Raw genomic sequence first — 21,341 nt, forward strand, 5'->3', positions numbered from 1 at the left:
TATACTGATCTTTCAACCAAGGTGAAATGATCACATTCAAACAGAAGCAGCTTGCAGGCTTATTACAGGACCACTCCCATCTTGCTCACTACATGAGGGACCTGCAAGCCTCAGCCATGCAAAACAGGAACACACTGGTACTCAGGAAAAGTATAGTGATACCAGTGCAGTCAGTTCTTGTTGCTATTTATTTTAACTATTTGGTTTTGTTAACATTTTTGGGGGAGCTTTACATACAACTCAAAGCATTTTTCTTTTTTATTCTTAAGTTTATTAAACAAACAAAAGCCCACATGATTACGACGATGAAAAATCAAGTAATTAGAAATTTAAGCAATAATGAATTTAATGATTGTAGTTAATCTCTCAATATACTCAAAAAACATTTTAAATGTAAAATGAAAATTTTGTCTTTAGGGAGTTCCTACCAGCTCCATTATGGGACCACTGCTGTTGAACATTAATATGCTCCCACTTGTTTTGTTGAATATGATACCATAGTTATGCTGATGACAAACAAATTACATCACTATCTCACCAGGAAATAATAGTCCTGTCCAAACCCTGATCAAATGCGTTGAAAAAAATAAAAAGTGAAAGTGAAGGAAATCCCTTCAGTTAATTGAATTTTCAAGAATTTACTTCAAAACCTTGCTGTTAGTTTAAAAAACGGTTTGAACAAATCTTCTCTTCTCTACTTTTTTTTACATTCAATTTGAATATATTAGACCCAGCACAACTTTCTTCTCTCACTACTTATTTGTTTAGTTTGTTTCCATAGTTACCATAGATGGTAACTACCATGGATGGTAACTGCTGGTCAGGATGCAAAGTGATGTCATGTCATGTCTCTGGGAGAAATAGCTGCTCTTGCCTTTTCTCCTGACCCAGATTGACATTTACTGGCATTTATTTTTACTATTTCACAAAAACTTATCTTATTGCTATAAGTACTCCTTTAAGAGTCCAAGCAGAATTGACCGTCACACTGTAATAAAACACAGCTAGACTGTGTTGATCTCATATCTCCTCTGATACAGATAAGAACTTTGACTTGTTCAGATAGCTTTATTTGTTTTTTAGTCTGGAGGGATTTGGTCTTAGAACCACTTTTTTTAAAATTAAACTATCTTTATAGTCATATGCAGCATTCATGGAAGTAAACAGAGGCAGCTTTGAGGTGGCAAAAGCTTGTCCCCTGCCTCTGTTGATTTTTCCGCTTACAATTGAAGTAATAATTGAGATAAGATCATATGAGATTATTGCCCACCAGAGAGGAAATCAATCTTTCAACAGCTCCAGAAGAATGGTACACAATGAAAGCAAAAGTATGAAAATAACACAGTGCAACCTCTCAAAAGGAAAACAAAATGTCGAAAGGGCATTGGCTCAATGACAAGTTAAGCTGAGTCTGATTCTGATTTTGAAATTATATAAAATATACAGATTATTGGAGTAAAGTAAAAAAAAAAAAAAAAAATGCATAGTTGCTTAATCCAATAACACTGCAGGTTGAATGATTTACTGGTTACTTGTGCTGAGTGAAGAAGTGCTGTGTGGGAATGAAGGAGTAACATCATGTGCTCTTTTTGAGATCAAGGTTGTGTAAGGCTCTTGCTGAAGTGGCTGTATATTGCTCCCACAAACTTACACAGGGTTTACAGATGTTGGTCATGCATCAGTTATACATTTTCAGCACCCAGTTCTCCAATGTTCAAGTGGTCTCTATCAAGATTTGTGTACTTGTTTAGGCTGGTACAGGATACAACAGGAACACGTTCTGCTGGACTACTTGACCTGTGCAACAAACTCCAACTTTCATCATTGTTATGATTCATTTGCGATTTTCTCCATTTTCTTCCTTTGCTGAATCACCTCACTGTTAATGTATCTGCTGTCCTGACTCATCTTAGGAGACTGACTGTGGCTCTGTTTATTTGTCTAATGTGATTTTGTTTAAAATTTAAATGAGGAAATTCAACTGACCACCTCACTTAATGAATGAATGAATGAATGCATGAATGAATGAATGAATGAATGAATGAATGAAATGGATGAGAAATAATTAAAGCAACTGGTAGACAGAAAGAGAATAAAGAACTAATAAAAGTAAGGAAAAAAGTATATCTTTTAGTCTTATGTTTTGTGTCTTTAAATTTTTTTATATTTCAGCCACCAATTTTTTTTTCTGATATAATTTATTTTTCTATATAAATTTTAGGTCAGTAGTAATTTAATTTGTCCTTTAATTTCTCTTCTGTTCGTTTTTTTTAATCTAACTAAGTGCATTTCATATTTTCAGACCTGTAAATGTTCGACCCCAGGCACCCACAATGTCATTAAAACGGGTACTGAAAGGGGTGAATGTTTAATGCAGACTGCAGAGATTCAAGAGAACAGCAAATCCGATTTTCCCATGCATCTCTCTCCGATCTTTCCCGATACCGCACGACCATTTCCGAAATGTAACTCGTGGTCTATTTCCATTGGTGAATCCCTCGTCCAATAAGCTGCGGCCATCTGTGCAGGGCTCGACGCCGTAGAAATTCTCTGATTACGTTTCTTCAAGCTTCATTTGCTGTTTTCCTCTTTAGGTCTGTTGGGTTTTCTCCATAACCAGACTCACACCGGCATGATGACGCTTTTGGCGGCGGTTACAGCACTTTTCGTGTCTGTAACAGTCTGCGTTGACGCCACGGTCCACTTCAAGGAGCAGTTTGCAGATGGAGGTGAAGTACAGTATCTTATTTGAATGGTTGGGTTTAGTTTTTGGAGCAGCAGGCCTGACGTTCTGGTTTTCTGCCGACCAACTAAACTTTTGGCCTTTCTTTTTTCCTAAATTATGTCCTGCATTAGTTTCCCTCTACACCACCAGCTCTGCGCTGGAATTGATAAAGCTTAATAAAATCACAAGTTCAAGAGCTAATGGCGTTTGGAGTATTAAAATAGCCTGAATTCAGTGATAATGTCAGTAGTTTGTAATTCATATCTTTGTGTAAGCCAGACCATAATTTAACTTTATTAGTTAAACCATGTCTAATAGCTGTCATTATAAATGGTGAGGTATTTGTGTAAAAACTCTTACGGACAGTAAATGGGTTCTGTCAACTTATGTCTATTACTGTAACAAGTTCTGGTCCAAAACACTTACCAACTGAGCTGCTATTATGTGTTTCAGATGGATGGAAGAGCCGCTGGGTTGAATCTAAGCACAAGTCGGACTATGGTCAATGGAAACTGAGTGCTGGAAAGTTCTATGGGGATTCTGAAGCTGATAAAGGTAAGTTGTCTATATACCATCCTGCTGTGTCATCCTGCAGATCACCTGCTCTCAACAAAGCTGCTATTAAGACTGATAGCCCATCCAGGTGGATATTGAAATTTCCCAATGTCATGTCATTAAATTAAACTGTTGAATACACCCCCCCCCCCCCTAATTTAGGCATCTCAGAGTCTTAACCTTGATCATGTCAGTGGATTGTTTCTGTCGGTGTCCTGTTTTTTGAAACCACCTTCAACTGGTTGTTCTTGGTCCTTGTAGCAGTTGACAGAAATTGCATGCTACTTCTCCAGCTTTAGTTATATTCCATACAATCTCATACAGAGTTCAGTATCATGAACTTTGGAAATGTCAACTTTGGAACTTGACTTGGTCCAGTAGGACCCCCAGACCACTTCCTGAACTACCATACACTTATGAATAAGTGATGACTGAGTGCGAGTCCTGTTGTTAACAGCTGTGCACCTTCACCAGGTATCCAGACCAGCCAGGATGCCCGCTTTTATGCCCTGTCAGCACGCTTTGAACCTTTCAGCAATGAAGGAAAGACCCTGGTCATCCAGTTCACTGTCAAGCATGAGCAGAAGATTGACTGCGGAGGCGGCTACGTCAAAATCTTTCCTTCTGACCTTGACCAGAGCAACATGCATGGAGACTCACAATATTACATAATGTTTGGTGAGTTGAGTTTGAGACCTTTCTACAGAACATAAAGTACAGTTGGAAGGATGCTTTGTGGTTTAAACCTTTTTTTTTTTTTTTTTTTTTTTACAAGTTTCTTTACACTAAGCAAATTCATTAGCATTGTGTCTGTAATAAAAAATGAAAACATGACGTGACCTGTGTCCTCAGGGCCGGACATTTGCGGCTACAGCACAAAGAAAGTTCATGTAATATTCAACTACAAGGGCCAAAACCACCTCATCAAGAAAGACATCAAATGCAAGGTACCAAGCATATTGAAGAATTCTTTTGCATTTGGTGAATTGAAAGATTCTTATTCATTTTAAGTCTTCTTCATCCCCTTCAGGATGACGAGTTGACCCATTTGTACACACTAATCCTGAACCCAGACCAGACATATGAGGTGAAGATTGACAATGAGAAAGTGGAGTCTGGTTCTTTGGAGGATGACTGGGACATGCTCCCCCCAAAGAAGATCAAGGACCCAGAGGCCAAGAAACCAAGTGATTGGGACGACAGGGCCAAGATTGATGATCCTAGCGACACCAAGCCTGAGGCATGATGCTTCTTTAACTTCACATGGCCTGTTATCAGGGTTACAGTGCATGGGTTTGATAATCACTTGTCATGTCACATGCATGAATAGTGTAAAATCAAGTTTAGATACGCTGGAAAGTGTTTGTGTGGAACCTTGAAATTTTTACTAGAACAACCATTAATTAGCTTGATTTAGTTTTCCACACACAGGTCCAGGTCACACTCCTATTTCATTATTTATATCGTTTTCCTTCTTGATAGTTTTAAGAGGTTCTGATTCCAGTCTGCTGTATTCCAGGACTGGGACCAGCCAGAAACTATCCCTGATCCTGATGCCAAGAAACCTGATGACTGGGATGAGGACATGGATGGAGAGTGGGAGCCCCCCATGATCACCAACCCAGAATATAAGGTAAGGCTGTCCCCTCAAGATAAGAGAGCTGCAGCTTCCCACATGAATGCATATTTGGTTTGTTTAAACAAAAACTTACATTTACAATGCAGATGACATGTTAGTCAGACTGAAATTGCAGCAAATGAGAGCTGCAGGCTGAATTCCTCCTACATGCAAACTCTCTTGTCCTCACCGCTGCTGTGCTGTTTCCACAGGGGGAATGGAAACCAAAGCAGATCGATAACCCTGACTACAAAGGAGCCTGGGTTCATCCTGAGATTGACAACCCAGAGTACACTCACGATGCATCTATGTACAAGTTTGACAAGATTTCTGTTCTGGGCCTGGACTTGTGGCAGGTAAATCCTTAGTCCTCCTTTAAGCACAGTGTTGAGTTACTGACCATAACTTGAGTTATGGTCAGTAAACACGTTTGTTTGGTTCATGTTGAAATTAAACTGTTACTCAACAGTATCAAAAGAGAAATCAAAAATGTTAACATGTCCGTCTTGTTTACAGGTTAAATCTGGAACCATCTTTGACAACTTTCTCATCACTGATGACATCAAGGAAGCAGAGGAGTTTGGGAAGGAAACGTGGGGTGCTACCAAGGTACAGTGTAGAAGCTAATAAACACTAAAATTAACAATTAGAAATGGAAACTTCAACTCAGGCTCTGTGTACACCATAGCGTTTCAACCAAAACTGAAAAATATTTCCTTTGTGTATTTGGGGGGAAAAAAAAGTCTTTTTACATAAAGTGGAACAACAACACTGTGCAGGGGAAAACACAAATAGGATCAGAAACGATGTAGTGCACATACCAGACCTTTAATGGTTAGTGACACTTTGTAACAACACACCCCAGTGTGCACCGCTTAAGACTGGGAAACAACACAACAACAGAAGCGTTGCATGCCAACCTCTTGTCAATCTGGCCCATGTAACTTCTGTGTCTTTACCAACTGCATGAATGTTCTTCCCACAACAGGTTTTGTTTTAACAGACAAAAAAAAAAAATTCAATATACAAAAAGATGCAGCGGCACAAACATAACACGAGTCCACCACTGTTGATTTTCTCAAAAGTCAAGCAGGGTCTGAGTGCGCAAGTGCAAGACAATGTGAAAGATGTCCTCCAAAGATTTTCATTCCAGTTTACACTGACAGGACTCTCCTTGCATTGTAAGAAGATTTTACTCTGGAGGCTGTTGTCAAATCTTTGTGGTTTTAGCCACCCAAAACTCTGTTACCGTGTAAATGCGATATCAGAACACAACCAAACATTTGCGTTTTACTGTCTGTGGTGTAAACAGGGCCTTAGTATTTCTATACTAATGAGTATTGATGTGAAAATAAAGAAAACTGCTGACAAACAGGATAATTAAAGTCAGAGAGGGATTGCTTTGTTTCTGGATCACAGGTGTGCATTTGCAACCAAAACAGTTCCAGTTCTACTTCAGGACTGGCTCTAGAGTTGGCTTTTGATTTGGATTTCCACCAGCAGAGAACCACTACAGAGCCATGCCACTTTTAACATCTCCTCTGTGTGAGCTCTCCATTTAGTGTAGGAAGACTGTTTATCTTCACAGGAATAAGCACCAATTATAGTGGCAATTGGTTTTAGGTTTTGAGTCTAAAATTCCTCTTAGCAGAACTTTTTTTTTTCTTTTCATGTACATGAATTTTTTTTCCTGTTTGAAAAATAATAACATTGTCAACTTACCTCATCTTCATGTTCAAAACATCAAGGGACCAGAGAAGAAGATGAAGGAGGAGCAGGAAGACATGGAGAGGAAGCTGAGAGAGGAGGAGGAGAAGAGTAAGAAGGATGCAGGTGATGATGACGACGACGACAATTATGATGATGATGATGTCGAGGAGGATGATGACGTTAAGGACGAAAGCAAAGGGGATGAGGAGGAAGAGCCTTACATGGAAACGGATGAAGATGCTGGTCCAGAGGAGGATGATGTCAAACAGAAGGATGAGTTGTAGTAAGGAGGAGCAAGTTGGACAGCAGTGTGCTCTCCTCCAGGCAGAAACTTGAACCTGAACAGACTGGTTTCTGTCATGCAGCAGCCATTTAACCAGTTGGGAGATGAAGTGAAGGTGGGGTGGAGTGGCGTCTTTTTGTTTTTTTTTTTTTTTTTTAAAATTCTGATCAGAGAGAACGTTTACATGTTTTGCCTTTTTTTTTTGTTTTTTTTCCCCTTCGATTTGTGTGTCTGCTTTGGTTGCAAATCATTTTTTTAATTTAATGACTATTGTTAGTCTGTATATATGTGTGTGTGTGTGTGTGTGTGTGTCCTGCTATTTGTCATAAAACCAGTTCCTTTTTAATTGGTTTCATTTTTGTCCCTGGTAAATGGACTGTGCTATGTCTGGTCTTTTGCACTTTTGTGATGAAGTAATTTTTTTTCTTACTAATTTATTCTCAGTCCATCACAATGAGAACAGTTGTATGTTCGTACAGTCCTGAATCACAGAGACCTCCTATTGTAGCCCCTTACCTCTTTTTGGAGGTTTATACTCAAACTGCTTTCACACATGCTCTGAAGTGATTTCATGTCAGAACAAAAATGTCTGCAACATTCACTTCAGACTTTCTGCAGAGGAAAAAAAAATGAGCTCACCATCAGTTATAAGATGTGTGAATGTATTGGTAAATATTACGTACCATTTTCAGCAACTATGCTTATGAGTGTGTTTACCTGTATGCTGCTTTCCACTTGCTTCTGCTGTTGTGGATACGTAAGACTCATCAGCACAGGGAGCCTTTTCTGCTGGCAGAACAAGATTTACAGACAGATTTTTGCATCACCTGCTGCCTCCAGCTTCACCCCCTCCCTCACAGCTTCCTTTGGTGGAGCACATAGGAATAGAAGCTACAGCCTATTACGTTTTCTCCCTAAAACATCAGACTTTCATGTGTGAAAATTGTTTCAGTTCAGAATTGGATGGAGACGAGTGTCGAGTGAAACACTTGGCTGGAAAGAAAAAGTCATGTCAGTGACCTTAAAAATATGACAAAATGAGTGAGAGGTAATACAAAATTACAAAACTTTTTTTTGTTTTGTTTTTTTACAGTCCTTGCGTCTGCTTTGTTCTCAAGTTATTAAAGTTAAACTTCTATTGTGATGGTTGTGTATGTCTTCAGTGAAGTAGAAAAGAGCTAAAATAAGGTGACAGTGGTGGACAACACACGATCTTTCATCCATTCGTTTTTATTTTAACTCAAACAGGACATGAATTTATTCTCTGCTAAAAGGAAGATGTATTTTAGCTCTAGCTCCCTTCAGTGATTAAATAATGCAACTGGTTTAAGAGTCAGGTCAACAAATTGGGTAGCAGTGAAGGACTTAACTCAGGATGAGTGATGGGCATATGATTTGTCAGAGCTGTGAGACACTAGAAGGTCACATGACATTAAAACTTGGTGGAGTGAGGACAGGTGAGGTGCTGTAGTAGTGCTGTTTCAACTTAAAACACATTTCCGCTGGTCACCTAAAAGATTCACTCAGTTACTTTTTAACTATTTAAATGTTCGTGATTTTTCTTTTTGTCAGCTCTGCCAGAAATTTATATATATATATATATGCACACACACACACTCATTTGCTTCCTTTTCATTTCGGGAATGTGAGCTGGTGGCCTTCTCAGATCTTTGGATCAAGTGTGGTGAGCTCAGACATGTTGGTTAAATCTCTGACCTTCCTTCAGTCTTTTTATACACCAGGGGTCAGCTGAGAGGTCAGGAGCAGTTCAAACCATCAGCAGTCCTTTGTGGACACTAGTTACACTGATTTAATTTGAAGTAACTATAATAGTTGATATATACAAATACAACTAAGCTATGATTTTCACATAACACAGGTAAAGAACCAATTTGATATTTTTATATGAAAGAAAATGATCCATGCGTTGTTTTACAGGATGGACAGCTGATCAGTGAAACTATAACATTTTCCCCAAAAATACAGTGATGTATTAAAATCTGATTTTCACATAGGCTATTTATTAAAGAGTTTATTCAACATACATGAAGTAGGAAAGCTTTCAACCAATGAAACCTTTATATCCCTTACACATTTTAAAAAAAAAAAATCTGTCATGTAACAAGTCCAGAACAGAACAAAGACATTTTGACTAGTATATCAGTTCTGGTGTTTGAGGACTCATATATCAGTTCCTCATGTTTATTGCAAAGATGCTCCAATTGTGTCGTTATGTGACTTCAGAAGACCATCCTCTCCGTGAGAGGTTGTCTGAGCCTGTCTGGTAGAAATGTGACAGTGTATTTCTGCTCCTTGATGCTCTCACCATAACGGTCAATATAAGACGAGTCCGATGATATCGCGGGGTTTTGGACAGCACGTGGAGGCTCGGCGGCGTGTTATGTCTATGGTCCAGCAGCAGGTGGCGTCCGTGGTGAGCCTGAACTGAGAGAGCTGAGTCACACACACACAAAACATACACACACATACGGAGTTATTAAGAGTGTGAGGAAAGCCCCGAAATCCCTCTGATCACAGTGCTGGTCTGCGTGGAAACATGCTGACGGTCACGCTGAAGACGCTGCAGCAGCAGACGTTCAAGATACAAATCGACCCGGAGCTGACGGTGAGTACCGGGACACGACGAGGCCGCAAACACAAACACACCCCTTATTGTTTTTGTTATTCTTTTTCTACAAACATCGCGACGTAGCTGTCAGAGTTCACCTGAGTTTACTGCAGCCGGAAGTAAGCGCTCCCTTCCAAAGTAAATCAGCCCAAAGTTGTAGAGGAGACGTCAGTCCATCCGTAAAGTGGTGAAAACACGCAGCGGGATGACACTGCAATATTTCCACATACAGAACCTGATCCACTTCCCACTGGTTCCTTATTAACCAAACCTGCATGCAGTGAGATTATTCAGGTGTACTCAGGAAAAAAAAAAAAAAAGTCCACGTGCCACGTAGCTCCACATCTCACAGATGAGAAGCAATATTATGCAGATTGTCAAGGAGCAAGTGGGGATCTGACAAGCTTTTATCCAAAGATGTAATATAATTCACTTGCTTCATCTCTGTGGAAAACAAGAAATCATTTAGGCCTACTGTTTATACTGTTTGTTGTGAACAAGAATACTTAGAAACTTTGTAAAGTGGAAATAAAGTTTCATCTGAACCAGTAAGTGGCTTGTTACAGAACCTGAGGTTGAGCTGACACCTGGGATTACATCAAGATAACCTTTACTGTCATAGCACTGTAACCATGGTGACAATGACTTGTTGCCATGGTTATACACTCAAACTGTATAGTACACATTCAGGCGCTTTTCTGTTGTAGAGATGATTGTGCAAGCCAAAGGGATGGGGAGGACCTATGCTGGCCAAACCCATGACAGTCCAGGTTTCAGAACAGGGTCAGTGTTGGTTCATGCAAGAACTCCAGTTATTAGACAAGCTGCAGTTGCTATGAGGGCATTGTGCTGACAGTTCTTCAAAGCAGAAGACCTGTTCCTCTGCGTGTGAAAGCTGTAATGAATTACTGAGAGGACCCAGAAATTCAGCCACACACAAGGAGCTGTTAACCAGTTTATTTGTGAATCAGGAATGCATGATGAGACTGAACAGAGGATTAATCCAACTGAATGAGCAGCTGTTGGAGGCAGGAGGTAAAAAGTATGGCAAAGTACTTATCCAGGACACTGGGCAAGGCTCGGGGATCCAAAGACAAAGCAAGGGTCTGTGACCATAAAATCCAAGAAACTAGAGGTGTCCATTGTGGGCAAGGCAAGGTGGGTAATTCTGGGACGTGAAGCAGTAGGTCGGCAACTGGAGACAATCCATAGAATGCTGGAAAACAACTAGACATGAATCTACTGATAATCTTGCAGAGGGGAAGAGACTGGAGAGAGTTTAAGTAGGTTGTGAGACATGAAAACCAGGTGAACTGAATGAAACTGATGAGAACAGCAGAGGCAATTAGGAAGCCACAGGTGGATAGAGTTTCCACTGATGGGTGGCAGCAGATCATGGAAGAAAGACATGACAAAAGCGTGCTTATACGTGATAGAAATATCGCATTTGATAATTATCTTACATGTCAAAGGTTGGGTCAACTCATCCTTTCCAAATGCCTTAGACTGAGGACTGGGATTAGACAATCAACAACTAAGGGCTTATACAATTTAAATGAATTCAGTGGGAAATGATACTGAAAAGCTCAATGGAAGAACCACAAGCCACTGTCTCATCTCTTTTGAGTTATTAAAGTAGGAATCCTACGAAGCAAATCTGAGCTGGTAACCATGACTCTCATTACCAGACTTACTATTTGGGCTTCCATCTGTGTTTGTAATATGTAATATCCTGAGTTGGCTCTTGAGCTAAAACCAGTCCACCTGTTCAGCAGATTATCGTTCTCTCATTTGGGACCATCTGCCTTCTGAGAATCTTTCTCTGTAAAATCCCATACAGTTTGCTTTGGACTTTTCCTGGTGTCCGGTCTGGATTTTGACTATTTCTGTCTTTCATAGACAGAAGTCAGCTGGAGGGCCTAATTTTGAACAAAACCATGTCTCTGTGTCTCAGAAACCATGGTAACAATGACATCTGTCATTTAGGCAGTTGTCATCATCCTCAGAACCTGAGGATGATGTGATGGGCCAACACACACCATTCATTCATTTTCCGAACCGCTTATTCCAATTCAGGGTCGCGGGGAAGCTGGAGCCTATCCCAGCTGGCTTTGGGCGACAGGCAGGGTACACCCTGGACAGCTCGCCAGTCCATCGCAGGGCCACACAGAGAGACAAACAACCACACTCACGCTCACACTCACTCCTAGGGGCAATTTAGAGTGACCAATTAACCTATCATGCATGTCTTTTGGATGGTGGGAGGAAGCCGGAGTACCTGGAGAGAACCCACGCATACATGGGGAGAACATGCAAACTCCACACAGAAAGGCCACCGACCAAACCAGCCAAGGATTGAACCAGTGACCTTCTTGCTGTGAGGCCACAGTGCTAACCACTGTGCCACCGTGCAGCCCCAACACACACCAATTTATCTCTATTTCTGTGTGTGTGTGTGTGTGTGTGTGTGTGTGTGTGTGTGTGTGTGTGTGTGTGTGTGTGTGTGTGTGTGTGTGTGTGTAAAGTTCTGTTTGATATGCTCCAGTAACCCAAAACTAACACAGTTACAGCAGAAACAGTTTAAACACTGAATACAGAAACCTTTGCAGAAAATTGATGATGCAGTTTATATGATTAAAATCAGTCTTGAATTCTCAGTTTAAAAAAATCAGCTGCACTTCCCATAATGTTCCTCTCAGTCACACTGTTTGGAGATGTTGTATTTGGAGAAACTCTGCCCTATCAGTGCATTATCTCTCTGCATCTGTCAGGTGAGAGCCCTGAAGGAGAAAATAGAAGAGGACCGAGGTAAAGATGCTTTTCCTTCTGTTGGACAGAAACTTATCTATGCAGGTAAGCCAAAGTTAAACAACTAAAATTATGGCAGGGTGAAAGGAGGGAGGGGGGTTATTATACATTTAGATAGGTTTGAGTATTAAAAAATCCAAAATTAGCAGGACGTCATTGGGACACCTGCAGCTGTGGGAAATAGTTCAGCCTGCACAGGATACAGTATGGAAACCTGATGGATGTCAACTTCAGAACAAATTAAAAGCAGTTCAGATGAGTTGTATAGTATCTACTGTCTTTTCATTACAAATCTACTCATAGTGAGTAAATGTTTAACTCTGTTCATGACTGATGTGGTTTAAAGAGGATCTCCAATCACACACAGTAATCTGCAGTTCACAAATTTCTGTTGTTCAAGGGGGTTAACGCTGATGAAGAAAGCTTAGATGTTGTATCCAGCCTGATGAAAGAGCTTTGGGTGTAATGTTGTTCAGGTTATTTTGAACTTTAAAAAAAAAAAATCTCAGCTATGACATAAAACCTTTGTATTTGTTGTCATAGGCAAGATCTTAAATGATGACACTCAACTGAAAGAGTACAACATCGATGAGAAAAACTTTGTGGTGGTCATGGTTACGAAGGTTAGTGTCCTGTTAGTTTTGGTTTTAGACAATTATGTCCTGCTCACTCTTCTGCTGCTCTAACCTTTTTAAAAGAAGTATTTGTTTATTTCACCTCGAGCTTTAGTGGGAGTTTACCCATGTTGCTCCATGCAATCTAGCAGTTTTTCTGTGCATTTCTGCTTCAACACATCTACGCAATGCAACTCAAATTAATGAGTTATCATACAGAACTGGTATAAGGCGGTTAGATTAATTCAGTTATATTCTGGTGTGTTGGAGAAGGAATACATTAAAAGCCCACTGGATTGTGGTTCTCATGGAACCAGAATGAGTAAACCCTGGTTTAGCGCCTGAAATGGCCTTCAGTAGAATAAAACTTTCTTGGGAGGTTAAACAAATGTCTGTGACAAACACAAAGAGAGGACAACAATGCTAGTGGTGCTGATCATCTGCTTCACAGCTAAACCAGCTTCTAACCCGGCACACTATATAGAGTGAAAATCTTGGGTATCAGCAGAACCTGACTAAAACCTGAGCTTACTGACCTGCTGCCACTTATCCCGCTGCACCATCACCTGTCCCTCCATTTTACTAGATTTTACATTTTACCAACAAAATGTTTGGTTTGCTGTTGGCCTCAGATGCAGAATATCACAGAAGTAAAGGTTGTTTCTGTTCATCTGTTGTTACCTAAGACACACATGGTTAAGGGTAGTTTGAACACTCATTTTTTTGTTTTTGCTCCCCAGCTTTGGCAAATATTAAACAGCTGTTAGTGACTGAATCTTTTTTTTTTAATCTTTTAAACCTGACCTTGAGCAATGAGCAATGAGGTTAATTGAGTGTGTTTAATAACTTCGTTGTGTCTGTTTTGTCATCATTACCCCATCTCTAATAATGTGCTTTGAAATTCTTCTAGCCTAAACCGGCCCCCTCTCCACAAGTGGTCACTCAGCCACCCCTATCAGCTCCAGCTCCAGCTCCAGCTCCAGGTCCAACTCCAGCACCACCCTTAGGCACAGCTGCAGCTCCAGCCCCAACCTCTGTCACAACTCCAGCACCACCCTTAGGCACAGCTGCAGCTCCAACACCACCCTCAGCCACACCTGCTGCTCCAGCACCACCCTCTGTCACAACTCCAGCACCACCCTTAGGCCCAGCTGCAGCTCCAGCACCACCCTCTGTCACAACTCCAGCACCACCCTTAGGCCCAGCTGCAGCTCCAGCACCGCCTTCAGCCACAGCTGCAGCACCACCATCTGGTCCTCCAGCACCAGCTCCTGCAGCTCTGCCTGCACCACAGTTAGTTGTTCCCTCTGAATCTCCTCTCCCTGTTCCAGAAAACCCTCTGCTGGACCTTTCCTCTTCTCCAGCCTCAGTTACTGCTGACCAATCAGAGGACAAACCAAAGGAAGCCCCTGACAGCGAAACACCTGACACTGCCCCAATCCACTCCTCTGCTTCCAGGTGGGTGGAACTCACCTTTGTGTCCTTTGTCAAATTTAGCAGAAACCTGTTCAAAAAGACTAGTCTGAGCTGGAATTGTGGCACTGATCAGTTGTATATGATTATTGTTGGAGTTTGATTATGTTTCTTTGTTAGCTGTGTAGCCTCAATGAGAAAGTTTACTTCTGTTAAAAAGAATCAGACATTTCCAGTCTGTATCATTTGTAGCCATGTTGGCTGTGGGGGCTGTTTCAGTTAGTCATGGGGTGTTGTCAGATTCAGATAGTTAGAAAAGTTGTTTCCTATTGAGTTTATGTCACACTTGCTGCATTGTGGGGTAAAAGGATCACAATGCCACTAATCTCCATCATGACACCAGAACTGATGTCGCCTGACTGGTCCAACAGAAATTTCAGAATATTAACATCGCTGGATGTTTCAAGCAGCTCATATCTTCTTTCCAGATAGTTTACCTGTGTGTGTGTGTGTATGTATGTTTGTCATTGCACATCTTCATCTCAACAATGCTAACTTAACTTGTTTCCACACCAACACAGAATTACACGGATTTAAACTTTAATAGTCAGACATTTTAAAGGAACTTCATGTGTTTGTCCAACAACTGATATGAGTCATCATCCTCACAAAATGTCACATTCACAGGAAGTCCCTATAAGATGTTGTGCATCCGGATCTTTTCCCTCCATAGTGTAGGAAAAATAAGTGTACACATACACACAGAGCTGAGCTCATGTTGATGTAAGTATTGCTGTCATGTTGTGGTGTACTTCTTTACTCTTTAATCATCTTATTGGAAGTCACCTGTGGTAGAAGGTGGAGGACATTTCAGGTTTCAATGCAGCAATGTGACCCCATTCTGTCAAATGTCTGAGTGTGGCTCCAGTTGTAAACATCTGTCTCACCCACATCTGAGATAAAGCATCAAATTCAGTGTTAATGCATCATGTGTGACTGAATCCTGTCTGAATGAAAAGTTTTGTTGTGGGATGTTGATGCAGTGTTTCTTCATGTTTTTTGTGCCTCTCAGTCTTGTTGATGAACTGGGTCTCCTTGAGGAAGCAGCATCAATTCTTGGTAAATATTGATCTTTTTTGTCTTGGTTTATATTACAGAACTATGTACTATTAGATATAGCTGAAGATGAGTGTTGGTGATAAATTGACTGTACTTTATAAGAAGAGGATGCAAAGAATGGTAATGCATGTGAACAAAAACTGTAATAAATTCTGTGGAATTTTGACTGATTTAAAGCCAACTCTATTAATAAAATTTTTTAAAAATAATTTAGTCCTTAGAGTTAAATTCATTATATCACATCTACAAAATGAAATCAACCTTTCATCATTTCACGGAAGTGGTGCAAGTATGGAGGTACTAATAGTACCTAAGTGAAACTGAAAGGACAGAAATGCTGATCAACTAAGGGAATTTGAAACAAAAAACAAGTGATAATTTGACATTTTATCACTTGTTTTACAACTATGTGGTGTTGTTGAGAGCACTTTGCTAGAATAATCATTAACAAATTTAGTTGATGGTGATAAATAAATTGTTATGAATCAACTCAATCGGTATAATGACTATTTTATTATCAGATCAGACTTGACTTAATCAAAGTATTTGATAAGTACCCATTTAGTCACATCACTTGACATTGCACTGTGTAGTGTCAATTGTAACTGCAATAATATGCTAATATGCCAATTAGCCATGTACTGATATTATAGCAGCTACAGAGTGACAGTCATGAAATGCTGTAAGTGACCATGAGCTGACACGTAGTGTTAATGAACTGCGGTCCAAGCACTGTTTTTGATAAATGAAAGAGAAAAATATGTCAGTGAGAGCAGCTTATTTGAGAATTACACTGGAATAACATACACTTAAATTTCACTGGTTTTACACAAAGATGCCAAAAGATGTAACTTTGGAGCATTTTCAGAGCACCATGGAACATGTGACTGTGGTCATGATTTGCATCAGGGAAATCATTTTCTCATCGGTGAATGAAGAGTCCATACAGTGAACCTGCAGACGAATCTTGTCTGCTCTGTGGGAAAAATTTCCCTGACAACAAAGCTGCAGTTTTGACCAAAAGAACCTGGAACTGGGTTCTTTCTGTGCGGTCCTTTCCACACTACCTTCTATTTTCACTGCAAGAACCAGAATCATCTGGGAAACCGGGTACAAGATTAACAGATTCTGAGTTAATAAAGCTAAAGTGCTGGTTTAAATATCAGTGAATCTAGCTGCCCAGAACATAAAAAAGACACATTTGTATGTCAGCGGGCTTAATCTACTCTTAACCTTAGACTGGAGTGGAAGGACAGAAAGCTGAAATAATTTTAGCTTCATGAAAAGATTCAACAATCTTTATGTGTATCAGATTTTCAGGATGATGCAAAAATACACTGTAAATGACAGATTATACAAATTTGACATACAGTAAATGACTTCTGGTGTGTGTGTGTGTGTGTGTGTGTGTGTGTGTGTGTGTGTGTGTGCGCACAGTAACTGGTCTGGCTTACGAAAACCTGGTGTCAGAGATGATGTCTATGGGATATGAACGGGAGCAGGTTGTGGCTGCACTCAGGGCCAGCTACAACAACCCAGATCGAGCGGTGGAGTATCTACTCATGGTGAGGATGTGCGCTGCTTCTGAATTTTCTTCTTTTGCTGTATCTAAGTGTGTAGTAAATCTTTATGTCCTGTAGGGTATTCCTGCAGAAGCTCGTGACCCACCCCCTCCAGATCCAGTTAGACAAAGCGCTCCACCCAACCCCTCCACCCCTGCCATACAACAACCACAGCAGCCCCCAGCTGCCTCCAACAGTATGAGCACGTTTCTGTGTCCTTTATGGTCATTAGGCTTCCGTAGCAGAACGATGCACTGACAGGAACACAGTTCTCCCCACAGATTCTTCAATGGGACCATTAGCTGGGTTTCCATCAAAGTTATTTTGATGTCACAAGATGTGATTAAGAAAGGTTTGATAGACTAGTAAAAAATTTAAAATACTTCCATCGATATTCCAAAATGGTTTTGTGGTTGCGTGAAATGGGTTTCATTGACATCTGATGCATGAGGGTGGATGAAACGGAAAATGTGAATTAATGCTGACATACAGAAGCCATTGCTCATGTGAGCTGTGTGCGGAGAACATGACCAACACTTCAGCATGAAGCAGTTGAAAAGGACTCTCTTATATGTGACCTAGGCCTTAAGCTTGTTGGGTATTATCTACAAGAAGGATGGAGTGTGTCGTGCAGCATCTCTTGAACACATTTGAAAGATATCACAACTCTTTCTATCACGTCTTAGCAATCATTTGATGATTTTCCTTTTTTTTTTCTTTAGACATTTAATGAACTAAGCTGTTCAGAAACAGACTGAATAAATGAATAGTTTCTCTGGAAATAACATGTCAGGAATCAATCGCATTCATATGAGTGTGTTCCTCCACAGCAGGGCCAGTATCTGGCAGTCTGCCTCCCAGTGCTGGGGGAAGCGCAATCCCCACAGGGAACCCACTGGAGTTTCTAAGGAACCAGCCCCAATTCCACCAGATGAGACAGATCATTCAGCACAACCCAGCCCTCCTACCGGCCCTGCTGCAACAGCTGGGCAGAGACAACCCACAGCTTCTGCAGGTACAACAATCACACAGCTATATGTTGAAGTTTAACTTACTGTGAGAACGTGAAGTAGCCCAGCCACCCATGCTTGCTGTCCAGTTTGATTTCAGCCCTGATCATATATTCTGAGCTAAGCACCAGCAATTGTTGTTTGTTTACTTGTAGCAAATCACGCAGCACCAGGAACATTTTGTGCGGATGCTAAATGAGCCACAAGGTGGAGACACAGGAGGAGAAGGGGAGGAGGTCCAGGAGTCACCACACACCAACTATATCCATGTCACCCCACAAGAGAAAGAGGCCATAGAGAGGGTCCGTTTCCAAACTGCGGTCTCAGAATGTGATACTATTTATAGAAAGGATGTTGTTCTGCTGTCTAAACTGCAATGACTCCATGAATCAGCTGTGTCACTGTTTATGTACAATAACTGAACATGTTGATTGTGTTCCAGTTAAAGGCACTGGGCTTCCCTGAAGGCTTGGTCATCCAGGCTTACTTTGCATGTGAGAAGAACGAGAATCTGGCAGCAAACTTCCTTCTCCAGCAAACCTGGGATGATGAATAAACAACCTGCACCTGCTACACCTGCAGAGGGCTGCACAGCAGACCACAGGCCCTCTGGGAGGAAGAGGACATTTTTATTCATGAGAGTGCGTGTGGTCTGATGATGATAAAGATGTGTGTTTAAAGTTAGTCATGCTGCTTACTGTCCATACAGCTTCAATGATCATCATCTGCTGCTGACAGAGGTCACATCAGCATCGCCTTATGGGCTGGAGACGGTATTATCAGCCTGGGTTCAGCTCAACATATGCAGCTTATGCTCTGTGTGGAGTTGATAGCTACAAAGAGAGATACACATTTGCAACTCTCCATGTTACCTGAGTTAGCTGCGACACAAAGTGCTGCAACAGTGTGAGAGAACTACAGCTGTTTTCTGTTTAAGTTCAGCTGGAATTCTCCAATTCCTTCTTTTTACCTTAAAATATCAACTATCCAGTTTGTCCACATCCACACAGAAGGATGGTTTTTAAGCCATACACGTAGCTGTTGCCATGGTGAAGTGGATTCTGCATAGCCACAAATTCAACTTAGAATCATTTTTTGAGATTCTAATTTAGGTCAAATATTGATGATGTTTGGCTGATAACTGTGAGCCAAGACTTTGCGTCTTTGTGGGCTTGGCATGTCAGGATGTGGGCATGTGTTTGTTATTTTTTGTTGTTGTTTTTATCTTTCCACTGTGAGTTGTTCTCATCATTGTCACACCAGTACTGAATGTCAGGGCCAGGAACAGTTTGGTCAAAGGTATCTGCTATAAGGTAGAAGTAATGAGTAACAACAAAAACAGTTCTCTGATGTGATTATTTAATATAATCATGTATATTCATGGAACTGACCCAGATGCAGGACCTAGATGGGGTTTGTACCACCATGACACTTTTTATGCTCTTTATTTTCCAGATGGAAAAAAGATTCATTATGAGTTGAGCACACAACATGCTTTGCAAAGTACACCTTGACTTTATTCCAAAAGTTGTGTTAATCTAGAAAAATTAATTTATTTAATCAAGCAAAAATGTATTTCCTTTGTCCCACCTCACCGCATCGTCTCTGCATCTTATAGCTGTGAGCAGTTAAGCTGTTGCTCGTTCGTGTTTTATGGTAAATGACCACAGTGACATTGTTGGTCATGATTAATTTATTGCACAGTTTTTCTCTGATGGACTGAAGGGAATTTTTGCTAAATTCTGAACAAACATGCAAAAACCTTCAGCATGTACTTTGCTGTTTGAGTGTTTAAAACTGGCTATTTCTTTTTTTTGCTGCAGGATAACAGAGTGAGGAGGTACTTCATTGTGACAGTTTTTGCATGAGACGATTGTTTGGAGCATGGCTATGGCTGGAGGAAAGAAGAAACTCCTCAGTAATTTATTCAAATTTGATCTACTTTCCTCTTTTGGTTGATCGGAAAAGACTTAACCATGAATTCAGCAGTTTGTGAAAATGTTTAAGCAATGTGTAAAATAAAGAGCTTTTACAAAAATTAAGGGGCTGATTGACTTTACAAGAAGAAGCCACCACGTTCTTCTCCTTCATTTTAACTAACAGTTTTAAGGAAGTGATACAAGCAAACCCTCGTCCAGATAATTGAGATAACCAGTTTACCACTCACATGGGTCCCTTTCTGTAAGGGTGGGGCCTAATGGGTGGGTGGGTGGTGGTGGTGGGGTTTGTGCTTCGTTCCCCCCCAAGTACAAACCTTTTACCTAGATAAACATCAGATACACTAGTAGTGCAAGCAAGAGCAGCATATTATGTACTTCTATATGATGTTCTACATTAACATCTTCTTGATCATAATGCAGCTTTCATACAGCGTCTTCTTGACAACTGCCTACGCAGGTGACAATATTTGTCATTATTTAAAGAGGATCTGAAAGTAATAAAACATCTAGATGTGATCACTGTACAAAGTTAGATTACCAAGAATGCTGAAAAGTTTATTAAAATTCTGATTAAGGCCAAAACAAGATTGTTTTCATTATCAACTAAGTATTTATGCACATCATTGGCATCATTATCATTGGCCAGTGCTACAAATTTAGCCTTATCTTTAATAGCCTACATTAAAGACCAATTTGGCTGCAATGGTAAATTAATTTTCTAATATATTTAGCCTTTTTAAAAGGTATTTGTAACCTTTTCCTGGTCTACTCAGGCCTGGGTCCCCCATTAAACAATGTCTAGATTGTCCCTGATTGCCACACTGAAAACCCTGTCCAACAGGACCGTGAGGACGTGTCTGACAGACTATCGTTTCTGCAGTCTCGGGACTATTCACTCATACTCATTTGAGTAAACAGCTGCTGTAGTGAAACTGAGGTCCTGCAGCTGCAGGCTCCTGTTCCACCTGCACGATGCGGGGTAGCCATAGACTGTGGTGGTGGCATAGCTTCGTCCAGCAGGGGGCGTGTGGTCTGGAGAGGGGCTGGGGGTGGAGCGCGTTCCCGCAGCAACAGGGAAGATGGCAGCCCTCACATCTCTCACCCAGGTAAAGATGCAGCATTTACCTGAATTTGCCTCAGCGGGAGAATAGAATTGGCACCGCTGTGACCCGGGATATATAATTGATCAGGTTCTAGCTGAGCTGAACACGGAAAGACCCCTGAGCTTCCTCTGAAGGGCGTCTCAGAATGAGGCAGCCAGTCCAACAAGGCCTGGTACTGTACCGTTAGGTCGCGGCTGTTATCAGCAGCGTTAGCCGTGTAGCTTTTAACCTGCGACACGATGAGGCGGATTA

The 21,341-nt window shown here is 40.8% G+C and overlaps 3 protein-coding genes across 5 annotated transcripts in view; all 3 read left to right on the plus strand.

Moving 5' to 3' along the window:
- The first annotated feature begins 2,564 nt into the window (after positions 1-2,564).
- Positions 2,565-8,003, plus strand: LOC306759368 (calreticulin-like). Its single transcript, XM_079244998.1, has 9 exons — positions 2,565-2,729; positions 3,179-3,280; positions 3,755-3,958; positions 4,133-4,227; positions 4,311-4,520; positions 4,800-4,913; positions 5,111-5,254; positions 5,415-5,507; positions 6,647-8,003. Exons 1-9 carry the CDS (start codon positions 2,633-2,635, stop codon positions 6,890-6,892), a joined length of 1,305 nt encoding a protein of 434 aa, XP_079101124.1. The 5' UTR covers positions 2,565-2,632; the 3' UTR covers positions 6,893-8,003.
- A 1,294-nt stretch (positions 8,004-9,297) lies between these two features.
- LOC306759086 (UV excision repair protein RAD23 homolog A-like) lies at positions 9,298-20,071 on the plus strand. 2 transcript variants are annotated; one of them, XM_079244584.1, is made up of 10 exons: positions 9,298-9,517; positions 12,292-12,373; positions 12,872-12,951; positions 13,853-14,400; positions 15,428-15,474; positions 16,912-17,039; positions 17,115-17,232; positions 17,870-18,051; positions 18,202-18,348; positions 18,489-20,071. In XM_079244584.1, exons 1-10 carry the CDS (start codon positions 9,449-9,451, stop codon positions 18,600-18,602), a joined length of 1,515 nt encoding a protein of 504 aa, XP_079100710.1. In that variant the 5' UTR covers positions 9,298-9,448; the 3' UTR covers positions 18,603-20,071. The 2 variants fall into 2 exon arrangements, with proteins under 2 accessions (XP_079100710.1, XP_079100709.1); XM_079244583.1 differs by having other exon boundaries at positions 9,299-9,517; positions 17,867-18,051.
- A 971-nt stretch (positions 20,072-21,042) lies between these two features.
- The window catches only part of LOC306759820 (epidermal growth factor receptor substrate 15-like 1), a 33,016-nt gene continuing 32,717 nt past the window's right edge, over positions 21,043-21,341 (plus strand). For both annotated transcript variants that reach the window (XM_079245559.1, XM_079245560.1), the window contains exon 1: positions 21,043-21,092. In XM_079245559.1, coding sequence (XP_079101685.1) covers positions 21,066-21,092 — 27 coding nt within the window. In that variant the 5' untranslated portion in view covers positions 21,043-21,065. The remainder of the gene's footprint in view (positions 21,093-21,341) is intronic.

The sequence above is a fragment of the Telmatherina bonti genome (assembly GCF_933228915.1).
Source record: "Telmatherina bonti genome assembly, chromosome: 8".
Lineage (NCBI taxonomy): Eukaryota > Metazoa > Chordata > Actinopteri > Atheriniformes > Telmatherinidae > Telmatherina > Telmatherina bonti.

What these genes read in the sequence shown, in the direction of transcription:
- LOC306759368 (XM_079244998.1), top strand. Translation starts at nt 2,633, where the DNA reads ATGATGACGCTTTTGGCGGCGGTTACAGCACTTTTCGTGTCTGTAACA. An exon ending in GGATTCTGAAGCTGATAAAG is followed by an intron (nt 3,281 to 3,754) that starts GTAAGTTGTCTA and finishes CACCTTCACCAG; the next exon opens with GTATCCAGACCAGCCAGGAT. An exon ending in ACAATATTACATAATGTTTG is followed by an intron (nt 3,959 to 4,132) that starts GTGAGTTGAGTT and finishes CTGTGTCCTCAG; the next exon opens with GGCCGGACATTTGCGGCTAC.
- LOC306759086 (XM_079244583.1), top strand. Translation starts at nt 9,449, where the DNA reads ATGCTGACGGTCACGCTGAAGACGCTGCAGCAGCAGACGTTCAAGATA. An exon ending in TGGTGGTCATGGTTACGAAG is followed by an intron (nt 12,952 to 13,852) that starts GTTAGTGTCCTG and finishes AAATTCTTCTAG; the next exon opens with CCTAAACCGGCCCCCTCTCC. An exon ending in AGAAAGAGGCCATAGAGAGG is followed by an intron (nt 18,349 to 18,488) that starts GTCCGTTTCCAA and finishes ATTGTGTTCCAG; the next exon opens with TTAAAGGCACTGGGCTTCCC.